At 36.9% G+C, this 27,429-nt stretch overlaps 1 protein-coding gene across 2 annotated transcripts in view; it reads left to right on the top strand.

The window, feature by feature from the left end:
• Positions 1–9,214: 9,214 nt before the first annotated feature.
• LOC119785411 (retinoic acid receptor gamma-A-like) overlaps positions 9,215–27,429 on the top strand; it is a 32,246-nt gene continuing 14,031 nt past the window's right edge. The window contains exon 1 of one of the 2 annotated variants that reach the window (XM_038288087.1): positions 9,215–9,575. In XM_038288087.1, coding sequence (XP_038144015.1) covers positions 9,380–9,575 — 196 coding nt within the window. In that variant the 5' untranslated portion in view covers positions 9,215–9,379. Of the gene's footprint in view, positions 9,576–20,298; positions 20,778–27,429 lie in introns of those variants that run through there. The other variant, XM_038288088.1, reaches the window with a different exon arrangement.

The raw sequence follows: 27,429 nt of genomic DNA, 5'->3' as shown, positions 1-27,429 counted from the left end.
CTACTCTTCAGAATGGCATAAAACACAAAAAAGTCTAGTCTAGTTACGCTTTGGTTGATGCACATGTATTGGAAAATCACAAAAAAAATCTACTCCTCTTAACTTGCATACATAGTGAAACAGATTATTAAAGAATTTTAAAAACAGACAAACCGCTTTTTTTCTCGCTGTCTAAAATTAAAATAAACTTTTCCTGTTTTAGCTCAGAGAGATCAAATGATTTCTATTCTTGACATCAGATGGGGGACATTTAGAGGTTGTGTATTGGAAAATATGTTTTAGATAGAAACAATGTCTATATTTTTAAAAATATGTAATGTGTAATAGTACTTTCTTTTCCCCTTACCCCTGGGATGAAATTAGACTAGAATCTGGTGTGTTTACATTCATGTTGCTGTCATCATGTATGCTCATTAATATGCTCTGGCCCTTCTTGATGAAAAAAATTCAATTAAATTAGATTCTTTGAATTAATTTCTTTAAAATCTGAAATTTTCATTCAAATAAACTACTAAGCTTAAATCATTATAATGGTGTGTTGGTGTTGTAGACTTCAGTTTGGATATAAATCCAAATCAGATGTAGACCTCTAGACTTCAACAAGTCTGATTCAGCTGGAGGCAGAATAACCAGATGTCTATTATCCCATATATTTAAGCATAATGTACATTTCTAGATGTTATTCTTTTTATTTGGTCGTCAGATTCTGTGAGTTAGGGGTGTTTTGCTGCAGGAGGGACTGGTGAACCTTACAAAGTTTGGCATCAAAGACCATAAAGTGAAAATATTAAAGCAACAAATTAAGATATTAAATCAGGAAGGTACAGCTTTAAGGCAAAATGGCCATTCAAATGGTAAGGGTCTTATAGCTTAGCAACATTATAGCTGAAAATGGTTTAAGGACAAATAGGCAAAATTAAAAAAAAAAAAAATTTTTTTCGTTGCTCTAGCATTTAGCAACTAAATATAATAAAAAGAAAGTAAAATAATTCTGCTTACCCTAAGCGATTCAAAACAGGATACATTTAGTCTAACTCAGAGTTAGAAATTGAGGGGAAAATATATATATATAATAAAAATTCTGTCAATATCAGGTAAGAATTGTGTTTGCAGTTAATATAATCGCATTTTTCCTTTATCTTATAAAAAGTCATTAAACAAATAGAGCTGCGAGAGAAAGACTGCAGGGATGGGCACTGCATCAAGTAATTTTTACACCAAATCTGATTTTATTAGTCTTGAAAAAGAGAACAACGGTTATGGGTTTGTAAAGTGTGAGTGTGTGTTAGCAAAACCAGGACCAGGTGACCCAGTTTGACCTGACCCAGTGAGGTCCCATAAAAGCAGCATTGAGACTCGGAGGCCCTGGGACACAGCACTGCTTTTGTTACCCGGCCCAAGGTGTATTCCCCCTGGAGGCAGAACGAGGGGGGCGGGGTGTTACTCACTGGAGAGACACAAACCACTCCTTGGTTCGGGGCACACGTTTATTTTAGTGTTTACTAGCTAAAATAAAAAAGTGTTACTGTGATTTTAAGTACTTTTTTAATGGTTTTGCCTGCAGTTTTCTCCCTCGCTGTTGAAACAATCAACTTTTTCTCCTGTTTGTTTCCACCTTAATTAAGAGCACCGGTTCTCTTCTTTCACCGGTTTGCCAGATGTTTTAGACTAAGTCCTAACCTATTATTTCCCTACATCCTTCACCATCTCCTTTTTTTCAGCACATTTCTTTTTTCTTCATCTATTTTATACATCTGGTTTCCATGCCACATCTTTTACTCTTTGAGTTGAACTGGTTAAAGAGTATTCTTGAAGTCGCTCTGGTTAGATCCTCTGTCCTGTATTTACGGCTTTGTTCTTCAAGGTCAATTGGCGCTGTCAATGGTGCCTCATTGTGTATGAACGTCGTGTGTTCCCCTGCTGATTACTTGCCCATGAACATAATTAAAGTCACAGAACATCTGTGTACACTCCCTGCTTCTGCCTACATGTCGGTTCTTGCATGTGTCTCCATCCTGCCTTAACAGAAGCATCTGTGTACGTATGATTGCAAAATGCCATGGTTCCCAGCAAGCATATATAATTACGTTTGAAATAACTGCATGCTTCGTCCAGCCTGTGTTTGGCGTTCTTTAATTGTCAAACACTGCAGTTCTTTGTGAAAACAGTCGTCGGGACTCTCCCCGGGCCCTCGCAGCGAAGAAAAACCACAGTGGAGCCAAGCAGCTTCAAAAAATATGTTTATATGGGAAATATGACTTTAAAAAACAACACTCCGGGAGCTGACTTTGTGGCTTTTTGTGAGAAATTGCTCTATATATTGTAGGTGCTGTGGTCTGTCTGTGTGGAAAGATGTGATGTGGGTGGATTTTACTCTAATAATAGTCCCTTTGATGAAAGCGGAGAATAGAAAAGACATGTTTTCTCTAATCCAGTGTCCTCAGCTGTGATTAGAAACACTTCTCATTATGAAACTGTTCAATGAAGAAAAGACAATACAAGGGATATAAGTTCCTATGTCTTAGCTTCTAACCATCTAACATACCAGGATTTAACACCCCATATTTGTATTTGTGGTGCAACATAAACAAAAGTTGTCAGCAGTAGGCAAACAACTCCTGCAAGAAAAAACATTTATATAATTAAACAAATCAAACTAGATATTATCTGCAAACCACCAGTTATAAAATAATATATTTAGCATTTATAAATATTTGAAAATAAATCCTCTGTCCTATAAGCAAATTGCAATGGCCCTCTTTAACTTAAAAAACAACAACACATTACTAGCAGTGGCAGCTGATGGAGTTTAGACTTATACCAAAAACCAATCAAACAAATACTAAGTTATCACACCAGTATATGTTTATAAATGCCAAAAACAAAAAGCATTATAAAAACACTTTATTAAAAAAAAACATAATTCATGTACAGGTTTACTTTTTTGTTTTTTTTTTGCCCTTCTGAGGCTTTGTGAAGGCAAATCTGTGTTTTGCATGATCCAATTTGAGTCACAAACCTACCACTTTAATAATGAGAAGCTATTAGTCAGCTTTATATTTTTTTGATATATAAAATATATTTTTTTCTGAGAATGTGTTTATTTAAGATTAGCTATGCAAATTAACAAACACCTAGCAAAAGTACACAATATTATATTATTTTTCATGTGAATCCCAGATAGTTCTTGCTTTTTATCTTTTCTAAAAAGTGCTTTAAATCAGTCCTACCTGTCTTTATCCATGCTGGTTGAGATCCTGGCATTCCTGTTTTTTGGACTGCTGATTAATTTTGATGTTCAGACGATCAGGGCCAAACGATTTCACCTCCAGCTTCTCTTGGTAAGTTTACTTCCCTCCCTCGACTTGGCCTGTCAATCACCCGCACAACAACCATGATGATAGCTCCTGCCACCTCAAGGTGCACCAGAGCTGCGCCCTGAGCTGTCCTATACGTCTGTATTGCAGAGAAGCTACTGCACAAGTACAACTTTTAATGACAGTCAATGGGCAAACATTTTTTGCAGCCTAGGGCTGAAATATGTCACCAATCTCGTCATTAAAGATTAAATATTTAACTTGCGCATCTAAAAACTATATATCAATATATTCTGAAATATTTAAATTTTATAATTTATTTGAATACATTTTTTTAAATATATGTCTTAATAAAGTTAAGTGGGCTGGTGGGGCAGCGCCCTAGTGCCCTCTATTGTCCAGCTGCCACTGATTATTAGGGATATACACTCACCGGCCACTTTATTAGGTACACCTGTCCAACTGCTCGTTAACACTTAATTTCTAAGCAGCCAATCACATGGCGGCAACTCAGTGCATTTAGGCATGTAGACATGGTCAAGAGAATCTCCTGCAGTTCAAACCTAGCAGCAGTATGGGGAAGAAAGGTGATTTGAGTGACTTTGAACGTGGCATGATTGTTGGGGCCAGAAGGGCTGGTCTGAGTATTTCAGAAACTGCTGATCTACTGGGATTTTCACGCACAACCATCTCTAGGGTTTACAGAGAATGGTCCGAAAAAGAAAAAACATCCAGTGAGCGGCAGTTCTGTGGTCGGAAATGCCTTGTTGATGCCAGAGGTCAGAGGAGAATGGCCAGACTGGTTCGAGTTGATAGAAGGGCAACAGTGACTCAAATAACCACCCGTTACAACCAAGGTGGGCAGAAGAGCATCTCTGAATGCACAGTACGTCGAACTTTGAGGCAGATGGGCTACAGCAGCAGAAGACCCCACCGGGTGCCACTCCTTTCAGCTAAGAACAGGAAACTGAGGCTACAATTTGCACAAGCTCATCGAAATTGGACAATAGAAGATTGGAAAAACGTTGCCTGGTCTGATGAGTCTCGATTTCTGCTGCGACATTCGGATGGTAGGGTCAGAATTTGGCGTCTACAACATGAAAGCATGGATCCATCCTGCCTTGTATCAACGGTTCAGGCTGGTGGTGGTGGTGTCATGGTGTGGGGAATATTTTCTTGGCACTCTTTGGTACCTTTTGGTTCCTTGGTACCAATTGAGCATCGTTGCAACGCCACAGCCTACCTGAGTATTGTTGCTGACCATGTCCATCCCTTTATGACCACAATGTACCCAACTTCTGATGGCTACTTTCAGCAGGATAATGCGCCATGTCATAAAGCTGGAATCATCTCAGACTGGTTTCTTGAACATGACAATGAGTTCACTGTACTCAAATAGCCTCCACAGTTACCAGATCTCAATCCAATAGAGCATCTTTGGGATGTGGTGGAACGGGAGATTCGCATCATGGATGTGCAGCTGAATCTGCGGCAACTGTGTGATGCCATCATGTCAATATGGACCAAACTCCCCGAGGAATGCTTCCAGCACCTTGTTGAATCTATGCCACGAAGAATTGAGGCAGTTCTGAAGGCAAAAGTGGGTCCAACCCGTTACTAGCATGGGGTACCTAATAAAGTGGCCGGTGATTGTACATGTGGTGGAGGCGTCATGCTATGGGGGTGTATTTCTTTGCCAGGGAGAGAAAAGCTGACCAAGGCAGATAGAAACACTTGTAAAGCTAAAATAGGGTATTTGATATTAGACAGAAACTGTTTGAAGACCGTAAAAGTTTTGACACAGCAGTGGAGGTATCCCGTACAGCAGGCAAAAACCCCAAACGTAAAATAGAGCTACAATAGAATGATTTGGATCAAGTGTTTGTATAAAAATATCAAGGAGGAGATATAGCTGTAACTGAGAATCTGTGATAATATTTGCTAACTGATGTCCGGAGATGTTGTGCACCCAATCCGAATAAGATTAGGCTTATTCATAAAGAGACATTTGTGTCTAGATTAACTAAGATAGTGGAGTCCTGCACCTGTGCCTTCAGGAATAAGACTGCTCCAGAAAGCTTTGAATTGAAGGAGATGATTCCAAACACTTTACTCTTCATTAAATAAAAACTGAAAACATATAAACTTGCATTAAATGATCACAGAAAAACTGTAAATAAATTCAGCCTTTTAAAAACAGTGCTGAAAGTGAAACTATCAATGCATTACAGTCACTGCACAACTCTGCTATCAATACTTTACTGTAAATCCTGCTGTGTTTTTCTTTTAATGCTTTCTGGAGGCTATATCTGGATGCTTTAGTGTCAGTATGGAACAGGAAAACAACAACTTTGCGAACAATGCAGCAGCATTCTGCACGCAGTCATTTTTCTTCTTAAATAACTTCAAGCTGTTCTTAGTTGTCCTGCTTTATGCAATGTTCAGTGCTTTCTTTATTGATTACCGTAAACTGTAGGACAAATGTCATTATGTAGTCCATTTGTGATGACTGTTAATTATAGACACCTCCTTTACATCTGTCCACGGTTTGAGACTGAGCCTCCATCAGAGCTGTCAGAACTTGTCTGTATTTACGGTTGTTCTGAGTTGATCTTTTAATATAGTGCAAAGATTTATTTTTTAACCCGCACCCAAATTGAAGAATATGACCCAGTTTTGTTAAAAGAAAAAAAAAAATCATTTTATTTATTGAGCAAAAATTGATGAGTTTAACTGAATTATTCAAAGTAAGACGTTTACACACCTATTATTCTCTCACACTGAGTTTTATCCACCCTTGGTGTTTGATTCCCATGCAGACCCAAAACAACAAGACATTCTTTGGCCAAGCTGTATTTACCACATATTCACCACAGAGCGCTTAACCCCACCCACTCATAAATTCACTGAAGGGGGCCGGAGTTACAGAGGAAGATGAAGGAAGTGCTGCACATTAAGCATTTCTGACGGAGTTATAAGCCAAAATGTGACTCCTGGGAAACAAACAAAGGAAGATTTAGGAGCAGATGTTCTCTTTAGAAAGTTGTCAGCGGAGCAGATGAAAGTGGAGCTGTGTTTGGTGTGGGCCTGCTAGATAATGTGTGTTTGTTCTAGCAAAGAGTTAAAACTGCCCATGTAGTAGCTGGCTGTTTGTGGGTTGGCTGGTTGGAGTCGGGCTGGCAAAGGAAACAGAGGGACCCTTTATGATACTTGCCTCTGATTGAAATCATATGGTATGCCTGAAATTACTTTACTAGTTGAAAGAGTAAAAATAAAAGGCAACAGTATTGCCCCCACTGTTACTGCTTTGTTTTCTTTGTCAACACTTTCTGGTTTTGTTCTTAATCTTTGTTCTCAGCTTCGCCTCGAGCTTCGTCTGTTTCACATGAGAATAAAGAAAATTCATACAACTATGAGGCAACTATCATTATCAGAGTTCTTTGGTTTACCTTAGAGTGACTGTAGACTGTACTGACTGTTCCACAAGTAATAAAGCTTAGGAGGCAGCAATTTTTCACGCATGTTTGTTTTTATCAATTTTTTTTGTTTGCTGTTTTTTTGTTCAGGTGACTGATGTCTGGACTAAAATGTTCTCTAACAATATTAGAGTTATATATTTTTTCATTATAAACTAGCTTCCAACTTAACATACATCACTGCAAAGACTAATTAACATATTATTCTTCTACTATTGATGTTAGCTGCACTTCTAGCTCACCTTCTTATTTTTTGATATGACTTGATAACTTGGTTTGTACTGTTGACACCTAAAATAGCTTCTTCAGCTTTATATATGGTGAACGGCTTCCAATTGTTAAAAGGTTATGTTTTCATCTGTGTTGGTTTGTATGTTTTCAAAATAAGAGCAAAAGTTATGCACATGTTTTGCTGAAGTTTTCAGAGAAGGTGCGTATTGTGACTGGCAACAAATGATTACATTTTGGTGATGATCTGGATCCAGAATTTTATTCAATTATTCTCTGAATACAGGTATTAACCAACTTTGCATTTAAATTTGAAAATTTGACTCTTTACAGTCACAAAACAAATGTTTCTAAATTAATTAATTTTGCTGCATTAAAAGACCTGTATAATTTCCACAATGCTGAAAAAGTAAAACGGTGTTGTTGTAAATGCATAACCGTAATAAATTTGTATGTGGCTGGAATCAAAATAGTCAGAGAAACATATTGTTCATCAAATAATTAACCATCTCTGCACAATCTTAACTGCCTTTAACCAAAAGCAAATTAATTTCAGATTAAAACATTCAGCAGTGACTGCCACACTGGTTGGTGTTGTGCTCCTTGATCATAAGAAGGCATGTGGGAATATTAACCATGGATTATATTGAGCTACTATGTCATGATCCTGCACTTTGTGGACTTCTTGAGTTTTACACTTTAATTTATGTCATTCTATTTTTTCTTTAATTGTCTCTTTTTCATTTTGCGCCAATGTAGTGTATGTAATTTTTAGCCAGTGTTGTGATTTTGTGTTACTCTCTGTGCCTGTTTCCTTTTTTACTTGGCTCCCTTCTAGTTAGTTCTATCTACCGCCTGCTCCTTACCTAATTGCTTGTTCTGTTTCCCATATATAAACCATCTCTGCAGTTCCTCTTTGCTGGTTTCTTGTTGCTTTATTGCTTGCTTCCAGTGTGTTCTTTCTCCCTGGCGTCTCCTGGTTATTTTTTGGTTTCTTATTTTGTTTCTGGATTTTTGTCTTTGTTGCCTCTGTTGCCTCTGAGACCTCAACAAAATCAGCCAAGCTTATTTCTGCCTCCTCTTCTCTGTATTTGGGTCCTCTAAAACATCCACACAACCTGATAAACTAAGGAGTCCACTTTCCATCATGTGGCATAAAACTGATTGAATCTCATTCAGTCAATCACATTTTACCAAAATCAACCATTGCTCTTCATTTCCCATTTAACTGTCCAGAGGGAGGATCTATTCTTGGACCTTTAATATTTTATGTTTACATAAATGATGTCTTATTGACATGTTAAAACACTGTATACCATTTTTCATAGGCTGTTATCCCCTCCATTTTTCCAGTAAACATAAAAAGAAAGCATCCTCAGAAAGAATGCTTCCAGTCTCTGTATTTTTACTTTACATTAGTGAAACTTTATTTCAGCAGAACTAGGAGATCTCGCTTCACACAACATTCTTAAGATAAACCTAAAATTATTAATATACTAGTTTATAGATATCCAGACATGCCAGTATTGATGTTAACAGTTTGTGTGCCTTTTCCTGAAACTTTAATCTTTTCCAGATGATTTTGTTTTATTTAGATATTTGAATAAGTATTTTTCAGTTTCTGATCATTATATTTCAAACAGGTATTTCATATTGTGTTGGTGGTTGCAGCTTCCTGTCTGCCTTTGTCATGTGACTTGTTTAGCTGAGGCTAAGGTCTCCTTATATTATCTGCAAAGGAATATTAAATAACTGCGCAATAATTATTCCTTTAAAGCAAAGCAGTTTAAAAGGTATAAAACATTGTGATGCTGAAGGAAGAAATGTAATTAAAACATAACTTAATTTTACAAACCAGACCTTTTTCAAAAATTAAAGGTGGACTTGAAAACAGTGTTACACAATTTAATAAATCTCTTTTTAGGTGGAAAAAATAAAGGTTCTTCAAATTTGATTAAATGTAAGGAAAAGTAACTATAAGTATTATATGTCTCTCCTTAATGTCTTTGATTACTGTTTAGTTTTCTTTAATTATCTATGATAATACCAGCTACATCATACTCAAATAACTATTTTGATATTATTTATTGTCACAGTATAAATCCTACTGCTTACAATCTAACTTTCCCTTTAAAATGATTCCTACAGAATTTAACCATTTGGTCTCTTTTTTTTTCTCTCTTTTTGCAGCATTTGGACCAGTGCAGCACATATCTTCCAGCACGTCTCCCTGCACTGCATCACTGTGGCCTGACAGCAACTGAAAGGGGCTGGATGGCACTACCCACTTTCAAACTCACCCTAAATCCCTGACAAAGAAGTTTTAAAGGAAGCTAAAGCAACTTATAAAAAGCAAATATGAATAAACAGCCCAACTTTTTCACAATGGCATCCAACAGAGAGCACCAAATGCGTCACATGACGGGATTCTCTCGTGCCATGTACCCCTTTGCCTTCAACTCCATGAGGGGCCACTCCCCCTTTGACCTGCTGGCCAGCAGTCACCTTTTTGGACGCTTTGGAGCGGACCTTCCAAAAGAGATGGCTGCTTTGTGTAAGTAAAAAAGCTCAGTTCTTCCAAAACAGTTTTGCTGCTAACCATTTTTCTTAGTGACAAAGAATTCACTCCCGTTGAACATTTTGTCATGTAATAGCAACAAACTTCAGTATAATTTATGCAACTCAACAAAACAAAGCAATACATCATTGTGAAATGGAAGGAAAATGATTTATTCTCTATATGTGTTTTTGTAATTAAACATTAAAAATATTTGAAATGCATTTATATTAAGCCTCCAAAGGAAATCCACTAAAAGCACTTTACCTAAGGAGTAACCTTATTAATAGAGTCCACTTGTTCTATGAAGACCTCTCAGGTTTGTCAGTGAACATTACAGAACAAACTGTTTCAAGAACACCAATGAAATAGGAGTCTGGTCAGAGGGGAACTTGTCGGGACTTTGGTGATGGAAAAATCAACAAGATATGGTGAAATACCTGAACGGACATGTTCAATCAATTGTTTTTATTTCTATAGCACTTTTAAAAACTGCAGGGGTAACCAAGTGCTGTATATAAAACAAGTTTAAGGTATAGAGCAGGATTTTTGTGAATATTTTAAAAGACCCACCCTCTCCACTTTAAAAAAAAAAATGTGCACATGCACAACCCAGTACCCGCTTAAAAGAGGGAATGCCTATTAAACATGTGCGAGAGCATAGACGAGGAATAACGGGCTTGTGCACGTTTAAAAGTTGCTGCTTGCATCGTTCATACAAGCTTACTTTCCAAAAGAAGCTTTGCAATTTTTCCACTATATCAGACTCACCCCCAGTAAGTGAAAATGGGGACGAGCATGTAAGATGGCCTTACGTAAACATATCACCAGAAAGATTGACAATTATGAGGACCACTTATTTTGATAATCCATCTGGAAAAAGAACATCCTCCACTATACATTTAAGAATAAATAAATAAGGTTAAAACAGACCTAAAAACCAGGTTCACAGCAGAAATAGTGCCATACTAAACTCGACAAGTGTCAAAACCCAAGGAATAAGAATGTTAGACAAAGACAACATCAGTCAGAGAAACAGCAAAGAATTCAAAGCTAACCTTGGAAAAGATGAGATTAAAAGATTATGTGTGGGAATCAGCTGTCAAAACAACTAAGTTGGGGAGGCTGCACAAAATAAAGGCCATAAAAGAAGTTATCTTTGCAGTTTGACACCAGTGAACATGTGGAGGAGGTGTTGTGGTCAGAGGGGACCAAACTCTAAACAATCTTGATTCTTTATGCATAAAAAAAGCAACAAAAAAACTATAAGATAAAATGTGAGCTCCAACTTAAATGCCCACAAATGCCCACAGAATTTCAACCAAGAACCTTCTCTTTTGATAATCAGAAATTACTTTTCCTCCACTTAACTTTGTACTGATACACGGCAAGTAAAGCTGTTGGTATAACCTGACAAAATTTTAGTTGCACAAAGCAACTTTTTGCAATATACAGATTTTACTATAAAAGTTAAATGACTTTGGTGCAGCAAATCTGAGTTTATTGGACTTAAATGTGTTGCATCCAAATTAAACTAAGTCATTGTAGAATGATGAAATGGAGAGAGGCACAGTTGCAAGAATATTTATTCCTTCTTTCTCTCACATGACAAGCGTGTGTCTAATGTGCATCCTCTGACCAGTTCTTCAAAACAGAGAAAACTCAGGGTCCTCGGCAAAAAAACATTTAGTTTTATTAACACGTTTAATTAAAAACAGAGAAGAGAAGAGAAGAGAAGAGAAGAGAAGAGAAGAGAAGAGAAGAGAAGAGAAGAGAAGAGAAGAGAAGAGAAGAGAAGAGAAGAGAAGAGAAGAGAAGAGAAGAGAAGAGAAGAGAAGAGAAGAGAAGAGAAGAGAAGAGAAGAGAAGAGAAGAGAAGAGAAGAGAAGTTTCCATGCAGTAAACCAGACAGATGGCAGAAAGAAGGCAGGCTGGAAAAACAGCCAGCATAATGTGGTCCCTGTTTGTAATTTTCTGCTTTCTGTGGAAGTGCTCCAGCTCTTTATATTTGAACCAGGACTCTTCTTGAGGAGGAAGGTTTGGGCAAATGACAGAATTTTGGTTTTTTTCCTGCAGTTACATTGAGCTCATTTTCTTCCAAAGGGGGCGCTGTTGCACTTCAGATTGGCTTAATTTGTTTTAAAACAGGGGACTTGAAATGAGAAAGTTGTTGCTAGATTGATGGGTGAAAAACATTTTAATTGCTGCCTATTAGGATATTAGTAGTGCAAAAATATCTAATATAAACATATTTTTGTCTTTCAAAAAAAATAATATATAATATATTTTTCTTGGTCACAGTTTAAATGAGAATTATTTATTTATAAAAGCATAGTATCCCAAAGAGAAAATAAGATATAGGACAATTTTTTGTTGTTTTTATGCAGACTTCTGTTTATCTGAGTCTATAACAATAACGCAAGTGTTTTATTGTTCAACCAGTGACATGTTTCCTTTTCCGCTATTATAAAGCAAATAAAATACCAAAACTTATTTCTGAACTGACAGAAACCGTTTAGGAAACTTTGATGATTACGGAAACGTCAAGCTGGATTGAGCCACTCTTGGCAGACATCTTCAGGAACGATACCTCTAACGTGGAAGGCGTTGCTTTTGGACTTTTCACGTACTTTTTTTGGCATATATTTGAGGTCTCAAAGATGTTGGACATGGATCATCTCTACAGGGCCAGTTCTCAAGCTTCTCCTGAGAGGGAGTCTTCTGGGTTCAGGTCTGGACTTGCACAGTCAGTCCAGGACTTTTCATTATGTTTTTTTTCTCCTCTCTTGGAGTTATGCTGCCTTCATTGTCTTCAAATGGGATTCTCTGTGTTCTTAGATGGATTTATGTCGAGGTGGAGGGGTTTAAATCACTTATCTCAATCTCTCACTTTGACAAGTAAAGCATCATACCATAATAAAAATTCCAATAGCCTGATGCCTTCGTCATCATGATGGACCCTATGGACAGTAATATTTAATCCTCGTTTGAAGTCTTCCATGTTTACCTTAAGAGGCTATGGCCAAAAGAGTCGGTCATCTTGTAATCCTAAAAGAGTTAAAACAGATCAAATAAATACAGATTAAAGAAAAATATAGGTAACTGCACTTCACACCCTGTTTCCCTAATCTTTTGTACACAATGTCATTTGTTTTGGACCTATGTTAGATTAAAGGGGCTCTGAACATCATTCCACATTTTTTCAGCTTCAGTTGGAGTCAGTGGTGGGCTGTAAGGGCCTTCATTGGTGGTCTAAAATCAATCCGAAACTCTAACCTACATTCACAACCTAATTTCTTCAATTTCCTTCTATCCAATTGTTTGAATAGAAAAAAAAAAAAAGTTTGAACTTCATTGATCTCACTTTAAAGATATTTACCTCTGCCATCGTGGGGCAACCCTTGAGCAATCAGGGGTTTAGGGTCATGCTCATAGACTCAGAGTGGCAGTGGTGCTCGAACTCAGAAGTTTCTTTGATCATTTTAGATTTGCTTTTGTTTAAGTTTTTCTGGCCTAAATGACTGATACTAAATTGAGATACTAAGACAAAAGAAAAGAAGGATGGATTTTGTTTATAAATTATCAGCATCTCTGGTGAATATGATTTAATTTCATTCATGCTTTATGCACTATTTTATCTGTTAATTAAATGCATATTGAACGACTATTGATGATGAAACTGTGGAGGAGCTGTGGTTATAAAGTGAAGGATTGTGGTTGTCTTAACTGGGCTTCTTGCTTAATTGACCGTTGGCTTTTAGTGGCAGTGGGAACAGCTCGCTGACACACACCTACCCGGGTCAAATGACTCGGCAAGCAACCCGACTCTAATCTGCAGACTCAACCTGAGTCTGTGGGAACACCAGACTCAGGTCGATACGCTAAATTACATGATACCATTGAATGCAATGTATCGTTAACATACCATGCCAGTCGCTTCTGATCTAACAAGCCGAAACAGCTCTGCTTACATTCGATAAACATGGCGCAGCATTGTTAAGAGGGAACAATAAAGGCTCCCATCCATGTTGCTCTCCATTATTTACTTCCCTGATTTCCAGTGCACTGTTGACATCATCAACGCTCACCCAGCATGATACTGTCATCAGACACGCGGTGGTGGGGAACAGTTGCCACGCAGCTTTCCAGAAGGGGATCAGACTCAGCATTTCGGTCAAATAGGAAAAAAGCCAAAAGCAGATAGTTAGCGGGTCAACCCGGTTTTGAAAAACCCAGGTTTTCAATGTGAATGCGACTTAAGTTGAGAGGGTGCACACTAAAGGCCTAAGTACTAGATGCACTGCCCACCACTGTCTGGAGTAGACTTAGACTGGGCCGTTCTGAGAGATAAATATGCTTTGATGTAAACCAATCCATTATAGTGCTGGTTGCAGGATGAGGGTTTTTTTCCTACAGTACTTGAAGGTAAAGTTTTGTCCGAATACCTACCATTCCATCCATCCATCCATCCATCCATCCATCCATCCATCCATCCATCCATCCATCCATCCATCCATCCATCCATCCATCCGTCCATCCAGATTAAAGCCATGGTTAGGGGCTTAGTGTCTTCACAGGTACCTAAAATCTGAGCTATGGTTCTCTGCAGCTCCTCCAGAGTTACTATAATCATCTTGCCTGTTCTGTCTGATTTGGGACATTTTGCAGTTGCAGTTTACTGGAGTAACCATTTTTCCAAATACATTTGTATGGTTATTTGAAAAATATGACTGCTTTCTACTTTTATTTGAATAAAAACATACAAACCCAGTGCTACTCTTGGGTAAAACATTTTGGTACCCATGTATGTATTTTTAGCAAATGTCCATCAGACACTTCAGATGCTACACTTTTCAATAAGGAACTACATGAATTTCTACACGCAGCACTTCAGTAGCTGGTTGGTAGAGAGCAGCAGTGACCAACTGGATCCTCTCTATGCCAACAGACGACTGCTCGTTCTCAATGATCAGTGTCGGTGCTTCTTATTTATGGGGTTTCATGATTAAATGCTTTGTTTTCTTAGATCCAGGAGGCTCACAGGCATTCATCAACTTTCTTCATTTAATTCCAGCACTTCTAAATATAGATCCCAACACCCCTAAGAAATGCTTTTCAAGTCATCCACACTTAAAGTAGAGTTATAATAAGTGTTATATTTAAAAAAAAAAATTGTAGCTGTCCACCTAATTGAAGCCTGAAGCAAATAAGCAAAGCAAGAATTTACAGTTATGGCAGAAAAAAAAACAACACAATAATAATGTAATACAGTTGAAATTACTTTATACTCTCTATTTAAGCTGATTAACTTTAATGAGATTTATTTAGAGTGGCTCTCCTGCTGTCACTCACATGTTAGCTGTGGAGATAGCAGCTTGGGTCCAGAAGTTTGTGTACAACATGTTGAATGAGATGCTCTTATCTGCTGATCTCTTTTTCTTGAGTCTTTCTTCAGGAGGGGAGGAGGGGGGTCCCTGCAGGCTACAGACTCCCAGAGTCTGATTACATCTTTCAGATGTGGCCTCGGGAGCTTTTACAGATACTCAGGCAGAGATAGAAGGATAATGGGGCAACATTTAAATAGATAAGTAACATCTATAGAATGGAGAGGCTCCTGCTGTGCTAATGTATAAGACTGAAACAAAGAATTAACTAAATACCATCACTCCTAAAATAGAGTAAGAATTTATAGTTTCTTTGGGCATTTTTGTGGACAATCACTACATTTGACAAGTTAATGTTTTAGATGATATAAAACATTCAAATATGAAAAAGGAAAAAAAGAGGAATGCAGAGGGGGTAATTTTTTTCCCTATGCAACATGCAGATTTGTTTGTAATACAAAATTAAACATTACTAATTACTGTAATCATAAATTAATGAATAAAATCATATAAAATCATATAAACACCAAAATCAAAATCGAATGAGTAATAAAAAAAATACATATTTCTTACTCAAAATAAATAGTCTTTTTGAACTGCACTTATTCAAATGTGCAGCAAGTTGTTTTCCCTCTTTATAGCAGTTCTGAAAAGCTAATGTTTCTGACGAAATTCTCATATTGATTTAAAGAAAACATTTACGATTGAAAATCTTTAGGAGACATAAAATAACATTGTAAAATAGAACAATAGAAATTGAGTTCAACCATTTTCCAAAAGAAAAGGAAGCTTTTTCAAGGTTACCCCTCATTCTATACACATCATTTGGATATATATAATCTACTCTCTATATAATACATGTTATTTATATTTACAATTATAATATATAATGATAATTTTTACATTTCCAAATCATATTTATGTGTGAATAAGTTTATACAAAAGTATTAGATACCAAATATAAGGTAGGAATAAAGAGAACCTGATTTTAAATTATAAAGGGATAAACTGATTTAGCTAAATGTTTAAATATTAATGGCAATAGCCACCAGAATCCAGCTTAATCTAAAAAATTATAATGGCTTCCTTGTTTTTGGGGGTCATCTGGTAAAATATCTGTATTTCATAAATATCCAAGCTTGTTGTAATTGTCACGATGTCATGATGTGTTGCAAGAAAGTTAAAAGATCCTGTGTTATTTGTAGACATCCAAAAGGTGATAAAAGCTTCTTGGAGCTGCACGCCCCAGCAAGCTTTTATCTTTAGTTCTCACCATGAGTAACTCTGCAGCTAATGAGTCCAGATTTTTTTTTTCCCCGCTAATGCTATTTGAACCAAAGACGACATGGTTAAGGTAAAAGCTGGAGGTCAATTCAAACCAGACCCTTATAAGTCCGGACTTTGCTAATGAGACAAGTGTTTAAACATCTCCAGATCTGAAAGTTAGTTGTTATCCATATGAAAAGCACCCTCAGGTGCTTTTTTACTGATACAGTGAGTTCTTGCTGCTGCTGAACAGGAATGTGATAAATATGCATTTAAGTCTTCTAGACTTCAGCCCTAAGCTTCTTTGAATTGTTGCAAAAAAATCTAATTAAATCACCAAGTTAAGATAACATTAACATCTCTAAAGACAAGTCATTTTCTAAGACAGCATCTGTGCGTTCAACATGACTGTTAAAATAATGTTCATTGGACTTAGTTTCAAACTGATTTGTTGTGTCAACAGAGAAGCAGAAAAGTTTTCCACGTATTATTGAAATCTTTACTTTGAAAATGAAAACAGCCAATTCTAGGAAAATAAGCTTAAACCAATGGAGAAGCATAGAGGTGTGAATGTCATTACCTGGGGATGCTCTCTTTCAGTATATTTAATAAAGTAAACGAGACAAATTCTATAATTAAAATGAATAAATCTGAAACACGGCATGGCAAGTTAATCCACTGAGGACCTGCTGAATCATTTGACTTGCAGCAGACACCATTAAAATTTCTCCCAGCTAAAAAAAACAGGAGTTGATCTAAGGTTAGACACAAGTATCTGAATATTTGGTAATGAAAACAAAGAACTAAATATTTAAAAAGGATATCCTGATCTTTTTCACATGATCGTAACTTTTGCACTGTTGACATCTTGTCCTTAGTTCTAATCTGATTTTGACTGTTTTTCATGTGTGTGTGTGGCAAATGTGATAGTAACTGAAACCTGAAGGCACAGAGTGAAGCTTGTGTGTTTTTTTTTTTCTGTCTGTCATCACAGGCACTCTCTTTAAGCACACACATAATTGTCAGCGTGTCTGCACACTCACCCACGCTCACAGACACACAAAAACACACACACATGTTCCCACTGCTCTTTCTGCTGTGCATTCCAACACTCATCAATATCACAACCAGCAGTCCTTCGCCTACATTTCATTGCTTCACATTTGTGACCATATCAGTGTGCCTGCGGACGACCGCAGCAGGACTTTGTGCAAATAACGAGCAGGAGGAGCTGAGAAATAAATTCCACTGTTCAGTCCCATGTTTTCGTGTCAGACATGAGAAGAGGATACTTAGGTTGAAATTAGATTTTTCTAAAGAAAGCTTTCCGCTTACAAGTTAAATGTTTGAAAAGGATAAAAGCTTGTTTTCAATTACCGTTTCAAAGAGATTCCCTTTCTGTGGAGGAAAGAAGATGAGTGAGCCCCGGTTTTGCTGAAATTGAAGGAAACTGATCCAGCTATTCATTTTATTTTCCCTTTGTATTTATGTGCTTCTTTTCTTTAACAGCAGCAGGGAGTAGGGTGCTCTGAGGCAGGGAGGCTAATTGTCTCAAGGTGTGGAGAGAGCTCAGCAGGCTGATGCTGAGCAGCTCTGCTTCCAGCTGTGTAAGAGGGTAGAAAAAAGCAACAACAACAAAGAAATATAAACAGGTAGAACCTGAAAAGATACAGATAAAAAAAAATAGAAAAGAGATTTAATTAAAAAAAAGAAAACTAGAGAAAAATATGCATTAACATATTCAGGATAGAGGAAGCTGTAAAAACACAAAGTGCATAAAAAACAAAGAAACAAGACAGTACAAATAAATATACAAAAGAAGTGTGGATAGTATGAAGCCACAGGCAGGCCAAGTTGAGTGTATATCTGTCTGAGGGTGGTGGTGGTGGGGGGGTGTTAGGGCCCCAGTGGGGGTTTCTTCCAGAGTTCATCTCTCTTGAACGAGGGAAGGAAAGGGAGGAGGTGCGGAGGGAGGGGGAGTATGTCTCGTACACCAAGTGTCCAGACTTTGCAGAGTTTGGGGCCAGCGTGGCCCGCCTGCTGCACAGTTGCACCTCAGTGTGACTGAGGGGAGCTCCAGGAGGGGAGGATAGCTGTGTCCGCTTGAAGTAAATTAAAAAAGAGTTCAGCTTGGAGTTTACCATTGTAAAAGCTTCGGGTAAATGGGGAAAGATGATGGGGAACATTGAAAAATTCCTGTTAACATGAGGGAATTGAGCTAAGTGAGCTTCAAAAAGTACAAATTGTAGCCAGATGATTATGTGAATTTACTCAATTAATGAGAGTTCAACTTTGTCCTCATGACTCAGTTGTTTATGTTTTAAAGGTAATTTATCTTAATTGCTGCTGTCAAAGAGTCGGAGATGTAATGATTAGAAATTGAGAGGACAGTTTTATAAAACTGTGACCTGTTGGTTCTTAAATTAAAGAGCCTATAGCTTTAATGCAAAATGCAAAAATCTGTGTTTTTTGCAATTGCTATTCCTTCATCAAAATCACGCACAAAGTCCCATTTTTCTTGATTGATGCAAATCAAAGTAGACTACATGAATTCTATTCTGAGCAGGAGCCCCCTTCCTGTCATGGAAAATGAGTGACCATCGTCATTTTTAGGTAGAGTAGTGTTCAACGGTTCCTTTCAGGAATCACCTACATTTACAGTGCCACACAAGCCCAGTAAACAATGCATCTAAAGAAGGAGTTTGATACCGGTGCTGCAGAAATAGGGTTAGCCTCACTGGGTTATTACTATGAAGGCAAGTGTCTTTCTTCTAGGTTAGAAAAACAGATCCAGTAAAAAATTTATGTTATATGGAATATGGATTCTCCATAGTGCCAAAGGCATATGATCTTGCTAGTAAGATGAATTGTTAAGAGATTTGTGAATTCACAAACTCACGATAATGACAGATGTATGTAGAAATTGGTCTGAAATATTTCTGTGTTCTTGCTGGCTTTAGGGGGGGCATTTAGGGCACAGATTAAGAACTTCCAACAACACAAAACATGTAGAAGCCGAAAACGGCTACTTCCAAGAGCTGTTCTCAATCTCTTGATCGAAGTAATATTTATGTGTCAAATCATAAGGAGCTGTCTCCTTGAATATGGCTCCATAGATGGTATGTCAAAGTGACATGACTGGGCAGCAGATACCTCATGGATTGTTCAAGCATAAACCAGGATTTATTCCACTTCTTTACCAGATTTAACAAGGGACTGGTGATCTCAAATCCAGTATCCTTCTTGAAAGACAGAATTTCAATTCCAGTTGCTATAATATGCTCAATTTCCTTTTCTTTTTCTTTTTTTTTTGTATTGGATCTCTCTGTTGCAGCAAACCAAATGATAAGCTAACACATTTTAATGTTAAACTGGAGTTTTACCTCTCGATTGTCACTACAGGAATGTTTGGCGTGCATCAATGAGTCGATGCAATCAACTGGTTTTCCATAGAAAACTTTGAATAAATTTAACTGTATGATCTGGTTGAATTGTAAATTGTCTGGAGATGACGTGTTATGAATTGGTGCTATATTGTTGCTCCATGTCAGATAACCACGGTTATCTTTTCCTTATCATCTGTTGTTTATTTCATGCACATTAACAAAATTTCAAACAAAAAAATAGAAAAACAGGAGTATATTCCAGGGTATGGAGTTTTATGACTTGTGACTTTTGCATTTAGCAATATACAATAGTTAGCCTACTGCACTAGTAAAGCAGTTAAAGTAGGGAAATCTGGAAATGAAATCCTCACCAGGATGCTTCTCTTTGTGCTTATCTTTCCATCTGCACAAAACCTCAAACTAATCTATGCGAGTGGAGATTTCTTTGTATCATTTTAGCAGAAGGCAGCCACGCTTTTGCTGTTTGGAAGAGAGAAAACAAAGAAATCAGAAACCGAAAGAAAAAACATTTGTTCTCATTTTTTCCCCTATGAAATATTTAGACTTTAGTTTGAAAACTTGGAGCGAGAAAGGGAGGAACGGGGTGTATGGTATCTGGTCAATCAGAGAGCAGCGACACACCTCCTCAGGCTTGTTTTCCCTCCCTGAACCCCACCCCACCAACTCCACCACAGCAGATAGTTGGCTGTGAGTGTGCTGGAGTGTGAGAGGCCCACAAAGCCAGCAAGAGGGGAGGTGAGATCAGTTACAGCAGGCAGGGCAAAAGCAGGCAGCCAAGCAAGTGATCTAGGAACAGAGATAGACTGGAATAAAGAGAGAGATAAAGGTAGGAGGAAAAGGCAGAAAGAAGAGGTTTGGTTCATGTGAGGAGGAAAAGAACAAGACCAGAGGGCAGAGGCAGACAGATAGGGAACACCTGGACCAAGCAGGGCATTGAGTTACTCCAAAGGAAGCTCCTTTCTGGGCTCTTCTCCCAGCTCACTGCTCTCTGAGACAACATGTTTGACTGTATGGAGGCTCTTGGGCTGGTTCCTCGGCCACTCTTCGATGTGTCCAGCCAGGGCTCCTGCATGCTGGGCAAGGCCACCCCTTACTTTTCCAGGCTGGACCCTTTTTCCTGGACGGGGGCGAGCAGCATTCAGTGTGAGTCCAATCTGCCTTTATGAACAAAGCAAAGCAGTAACTCTGACTGCTTGTGTTTCTCTGTGAGTATGCTGTTGCTGTTGGAGTCATGGTCTTGTTATCACGGAGGGAGCTCTCTCCACAGGAAGCGTCAGATTCCTTTCGATTATATGTGCCCGTTCTCACCCTGCAGCTTGTTTGTTTATGTGCTTAGGGTGCTTTGTGAGTGTGACTGAGTGAGTTGGGGAGTGTATTTATACATCACTGGGTTTGTTTTCTTTATGAATGACTTCACATGATTGACAGCTCTTTTAAACAATGCAGGGGAATTAACCCAGTGATGTGTCCAGAAAAGAGCAGAGTCCAAAACAGAAACAACACTGACAGGCCGAGGGGAAATGGGCCTTAAAAATCACATGCTGGCTAAAACACTCAATAACAGAGATGGAGTCATTTCTACACACACAGACAATAAAAAAGACAAATTAAGTTGTGAGCAGAATGAGCAATCTATAAAATTTCTTTAAGGACAATGCAAAAGTTTTTTTAAATTACATCATGTTGCAAGAGGCTGTTGAAGAAAAGAAGTCAGTAGCTGACAGATAAAGCAGAAACCACATGATTCCTGAGCCATGCAAGCAAGACATTCTTCTGATAGCTGCTGAGCAGGAAAGGCACAGATTGCATCAGGCTTTCAGGTGTTTTACCAAATCCTATCAGCACACGAAAACACTGCTAAGATTAAAAAAGAAGAAATCTCACTTTATCGACTGAAACAATGGCCAGTTTATTTAACTATTTCCATATATTCTGTTCGACTCACTGAACAGTTTTGTTCATCACTTCTCTGCAGTGATTAAGAAGGTCCCAAAAGAGCACCTTAAATCCATTTATCTGCTGTAATTATTCAGATACCAGTGCATTAAACACTGTTGAGTCCACAGCGCTCGCTAATGATGATGGATGAGCAGTCAGGATGACAAACACCACAGCAGGGCCTGTTTCAACTCGCTGTGGAGCTTTGCCAGATGCCACCCTGAAAGACAAATGTCCACAAGTGCTCATTAATCATGCTTTTTTGTACTATAACTTAAATTTGGTTTAGTTTCTCTTTTTTTTTTTGCTGTTTTCAACCAATATGGTTTAACAGCAGTGCAAAAAATAGTTTTCCCTCAGCTTAGATATTTAATTTTATCACAGAGTAATCAAGGAGATCTTTGTAAGAAAATATCTCCCCAAAACAAATGATTTTCTCAGCATTTATTGTCTTTTTCAATGAAGTTACCACAGTTGAACTACGATGTCTGTTTTGGATCCAAATGCTTAAACTGTTATTTAAGCAAAGATATTGGCTGAAAAGAGCTCAAGCTGGTTTTAGTTGATGGTTAAATGAATCTGCCTCCTTTCAGCTTGTTCTAAAATTAAAAGACAGTGTTTTGTTTGTGGATTGATTACCGACTGAAAAAAGGAAAGATTCTGTCCTAATCAAAACCATCTTTATATAGTCTCTTATTTAAATAGACTCTCTGATTAAAGTCTCAATGAATAACTATTTTTACGTCCCATTCTATTTTTAGACTCTCCTTGTGTGAGTCACAAGCCCTTTAGTGTCCCGTTTTTATCAAGAAAAGTGTTTTTGTATTTTTCTTTTCATCCTTAAGATGCACTTTGGTAGATTAACAGTACATGTAAAAACATCTTTATATATTGGAAAGGAATTTCCCACCAGGAAGTTTAAAGGGATGCCAAAAAATTAGGAAAAAAGGTAAAACACAGAGATCAAATTACAATTGTTGTGTGTTCAATATCCTTTAACACAACCAAAGTAAAAAAAATAAATATAAAAAAAAAAAAAAAAAAAAAAAGAAAAAAAAAAAAAGAAACCTTAAAGGTGCATTGAACCAGGTGACAGGCTCAGAGTTTTCTCCTTCTCTAGTCACCAAAGAATAACAGTGCTTGAAGCTCATACACTTGGAGAAAGACAAATTCAACCATTTTAAATTACTACCAGGAGTAAAAAAGATGGCTTCTCTGTAAAGACCAAAAACTACACAAAATATCATTTTTAAACTACTCCTAATTACTTCCCCTATTCTATATTTTTCACAGATATTAATATCCAATAAGTGCCATAGACAATTTTGTGATGTTGCTATACCGTGTTAACGCTTATAATAATCAATATGTCCTTCATTTTAATGAAATAAACACATTTAGAGAAAAATCAAATAGAACAACTCAACTGATATTGAACATTTATTATGTACATGTTCTTGATATCATAAAACTATTGCAGCTTTATAATGGTTATCAATCCATGATGCTGACTCTGGAAGATATTTCAGGTTGTTTTTTTGGGGGGAGAAACAAAAATTAACAAGCAAAAAAAACAAAAAAGTTGGTTATTATAAATGTGGAAATTTGTAATAACCAACTGAATAATAACTTCAGATGGAGCTTTGAATCCACTTCTAAATAACCCCTTTATATATTTTTTTTTTCTTTGCCTCAGATCAGCAGCTCTCTTTCTTCCTTTGTTTTAGCTTCTGTTGGTATTTAAGGCAAGACAGACATGGTAAACTCTGCTTGCCCCCTTTTTTAATGTTTGTTTGTTTTATCCAATAATGCTTGTTTAATATTTGCCAGCATGTGGACCACCTTACACCTCTTAGGCTGTGTAAAAGCAGCACTTTTGATTAATCGGCTACAATAAGAAAGAGCTAATTCAGTGATTTAGGCGGTGTTTGTGGACATTTGTCTCTTAAAGGAGAAGAGGGATGAGAGAAGAATGGCAGGATGAATCTGGAATTTGGGATTTAAGGTATTTCATGCCTTTAGGGGAAGCCATTCTCCTCTTCATTCAGTGATAATCTATTTTTGTCCCCTGGCATCGACTTTAAAGTTGGCTCTTCAAAGCTGGCCGGATACTAGCACCTCATATCGTGAAGCTGACAGAACACAGTGAACTACGTAACATTAGGGAGATTCTGCTGTTACAGTCACTATCCATACTTAGATGTAGAAGTGACTTGACTTTTATCTGTTGTAGAAGTTACATTCAACACGTTTTTCTGCGGCATGTGATATTTTCTTAGGAATTATCATTTATATAATATCTTCGGTTGAATGGCGGTCCACAAGAGAATCTCATATTTGCATTAATATGACTTTTAAAGTAATGAAGAAACACTTTTAAACAATTTTCAATCTATTTTTACTAAGACACAAATAAGTCATTTGCGCATCTAAACTGTAGCAGCTGGTAATAGATCATTTATCTAAGAAAGCCTCTCTGACTGCACCCAGTCACTGACTTTGTTGAGACCAACAGGCCTGAGCAAGCATGAGATGAAAGTGGACAGAAAAATGTTAATCTACCAAACCTGTATTCTGCAAGAAAGGATCTCTGCTGGGAACAAATGGAAAAATCAGATCCCAAATATAAGGTAGAGCTTCATTATTTTCTTTTTTATGTAAAGACAAGAATAATAGATTTTGAAATTTTGACCAGAACAACATGAATATTTTCTGTATTTGCTTAAGAATATTAATTGATTCAAGTTCATAAAACACTGACATAATGAAAACACATGCATGTGCAAGTATCTCTTTGGAATTGAATAAATTCCAAGAGTTGAAACTTACCACCTTGTTTGAATTAATAGAATGTATGTAGGTTTCAGACAGTAACCTGCAGAAAATATTATTTTAACTGTGAGAAATCATTGAATTTTGATCTAAATGATTTCTGAAACTGAAAAGGTCACACTTACTGTATATATATATATATATATGAGCAAAAATAAACCAGAGCTTTCAGAAGAACAGCTTTTTTCTCTGTACTTTTAAAACTTTTTGCATCATGTTGCACATTTGTTTGGGTTTATATCTCACCCTGACCAGACCCACTTTGAAATAGATGACATTTAATGTCTAGTCGTCACATAGTCTTCCTCTAGGCCTAAATATCTCCAGCTAAATTTAGATGCAGACTGCAGTGGAGATGTTTAGGTAACTTTTTTTAAACCTTCCAAGCTCAAACATTTAAAGCAATAAGCATATTTTGTCAGAAAAACCCCCAGAAAACAAATAAAACTACTACTTTGTATTGATAAAAGCTAGAATATATGGAAAATATAAGGGAATCTTTAAGATGATTATACAAATAAAAATGACCTCAGCTGTTTTTCTACTACTCCATTGGTTGAAAAAAAAAGCTTAAAATGTTTGAGTTCTATACAGTTCTATGTTTAGTGCTCTATAAATATTTTAAAGAGTTCTATACAGTTCTATGTTTTTTGATCAGTAAAAATACCACACATATGTGCATGTTATGAAATACATTTAAAAACTATTATATATTTTAAGGGTGTGACTTGAAACTTTTTGTTGAAGGTATTGAATCAAACCGCTTAATGACTTTTATTAATACCAAAGCTAAAAGTCCTTCTAGACAAGAGGAACAATTATTCGGTCATGTGTAACTGTGTTTAAATTAGAAACATCCAAATGCAGGGATTTGATTTATTTATATATTCATTTTTAAACAGTTTTTCTTTTTTTAGCTTGAACTGATATTGGCTTTTCATTAATATTGTTGTTAAGATGGTGAAGATTTTATCATGATTTTATCAGAAGATTGAATCTAATACTTTTTAAATCAGCTCAGAATCTTTATACTAGAGCCACTTTATTATTATACAGTATTGAAGCAGATTAGCAATTTAGTTTTAGTTTTAGTTGTTGGTGTTTAAACTTTGCCTATATCAGCCATTACAGACTTTGTTTTTTTAAGTTTGAAAATGTTTTAATACCTTTCTAATGTTTAAAAGGTTAGTCGGGTTTTATAGAACAACGGTAACTGTACAGTTAAATTGGTGTAAATAAAGTGTGATAGAAAGTCAAAGGACCTTCTTATAGGAGAACTTTTCTACTTCTAGTAATACAAAAACCTCTATTTATGTTTCACTGATCTCATGTGATACATCAATATAGATACTAATAATATCTGAAATCCTGTATCCACAAGTCTGTTTAAACCAGTTCAATCTGTTACCCCAATAAAATCCAGAGCATTAAAATGTATTTAGAGGTCAGATTATCATCATCCACTGTTGTGCAAAATAATCTATCTGCCCTGTGAAAATCTCTGAGGTTTCTTAGAGAACATCATGGAGACCAAACAAAATAGCAAACAGTTCAAGGATACATATAAGCAGGAATGTGAATCAGCATTATGAAATAACTTCCCAAACTTTGTAATCTCATGGAGCACTGTTAAATTCATCCTCTGAAATGGAAAGAATATGACACAACTGCATTGCAGAAGAAAGAGAAACTGCAAAGACACCCTTTGCAGTTCAGTTGAGATTCCCGTCACCTTTCAGCAGAACAATAACCCCAAAAAGTCAGTCAGAGCTACAACCAAATGCATAAAATTAAAGCATATTTATGTGTCAAAATGGCACAGTTAAAGTACTGACCAAAATCAGTATCAAGACATTATTATTGATGTCTAAAGGGAAGGCTTGAGCTATTCTGCAAAGAGAAATGTGTATGAATAATCTTGTAGTCACTAGAGCATGCAAAGCTGGTGAAGTCATATCTAGAAGCTGTTATTTAAACAAATGGTGGTTCTATAAAATATTATCGCTGGGAGCTGCAGAAGGAGGTGTGGTTTGATTTCTAAAAATCTATGCTGAAAACATCAAAATTCTTTACAGTCATATTAATTCACTATTTGGTGTTTTTCTACTAACAGTCTCCCAATAAAATACATAAAATATGTTGTTGTAATGAAGCAAAATGTAAAACAGTTCAAGATGACAGCTCTTCACTTTTATTTATTTAATGATGCAAGGAGGCAAATGGTTAAAGAAGAAAGGATGTGGCTACAGTATATTGACTGTAATATCAAAAAAAGACACAAAATATAAACACATCTGGGTTTATGGGATGTTGTAAAAAAAGAAAGAAAAAAGAAAAAGAAAGGGACAAAAGGGACAGGAGGGACAAACTTAAACTTAACAACCTGTCCCATAAACACCCCCGCACCTCATTATGCAGACGAACTCTTCACACATGGATGGAAACACAGATCTAATGTCCAACTTTTAAACGTTTGTCTTGTATCATCATTAGGTTATTCTCTGTTGGCCGATATCGCTGCTACAAATACTATGTACAATTTTTTTTACACTTCTCACACTTCCCTGTAAGCAAGCATTTGCAAATGTGTGTGTGTTCCTTCTTCTCAAGTGTTTGGGTGTGTGTTTTATGGAACCATCTCCTGGACAGTAGCCTGGTTTTCACAGTCGATTTCGCTGCCAATGACAGGAAGGACTCCTCCTCCTGCCAGGGCAGGAAGGCAGGAGAGGACAGAGGGGGGAAGAGGGGTTATTAGTGAAGGTCGGAGCAGGGGAGGGAAGACGAGGGGAAGGGGCTGCCTCTGGTATTGAACTTAGAACAGCTGATAAAAGCCATTGTATGGGAGATATGCCCTGTCCCCTCCCTGCTGCTGCAGCTGCAGTAAATACTTACTCAGCATTTATAAGTAGTGGCTCTCACTAGACATGTTATGCTCATGATTCAGCAACCCAAACAATGACACATCCAGAATATTTGAGCATCTGTGAGGGAATCTGGGATAATTTTATTTAGATTTCCTTTTTCA

The sequence above is a fragment of the Cyprinodon tularosa genome, unplaced genomic scaffold (genome assembly GCF_016077235.1).
Source record: "Cyprinodon tularosa strain WSP-4 unplaced genomic scaffold, ASM1607723v1 ctg248, whole genome shotgun sequence".
In the NCBI taxonomy this organism is placed as follows: Eukaryota; Metazoa; Chordata; class Actinopteri; order Cyprinodontiformes; family Cyprinodontidae; genus Cyprinodon; species Cyprinodon tularosa.
This window is presented reverse-complemented; position numbering and strand designations above follow the sequence as displayed.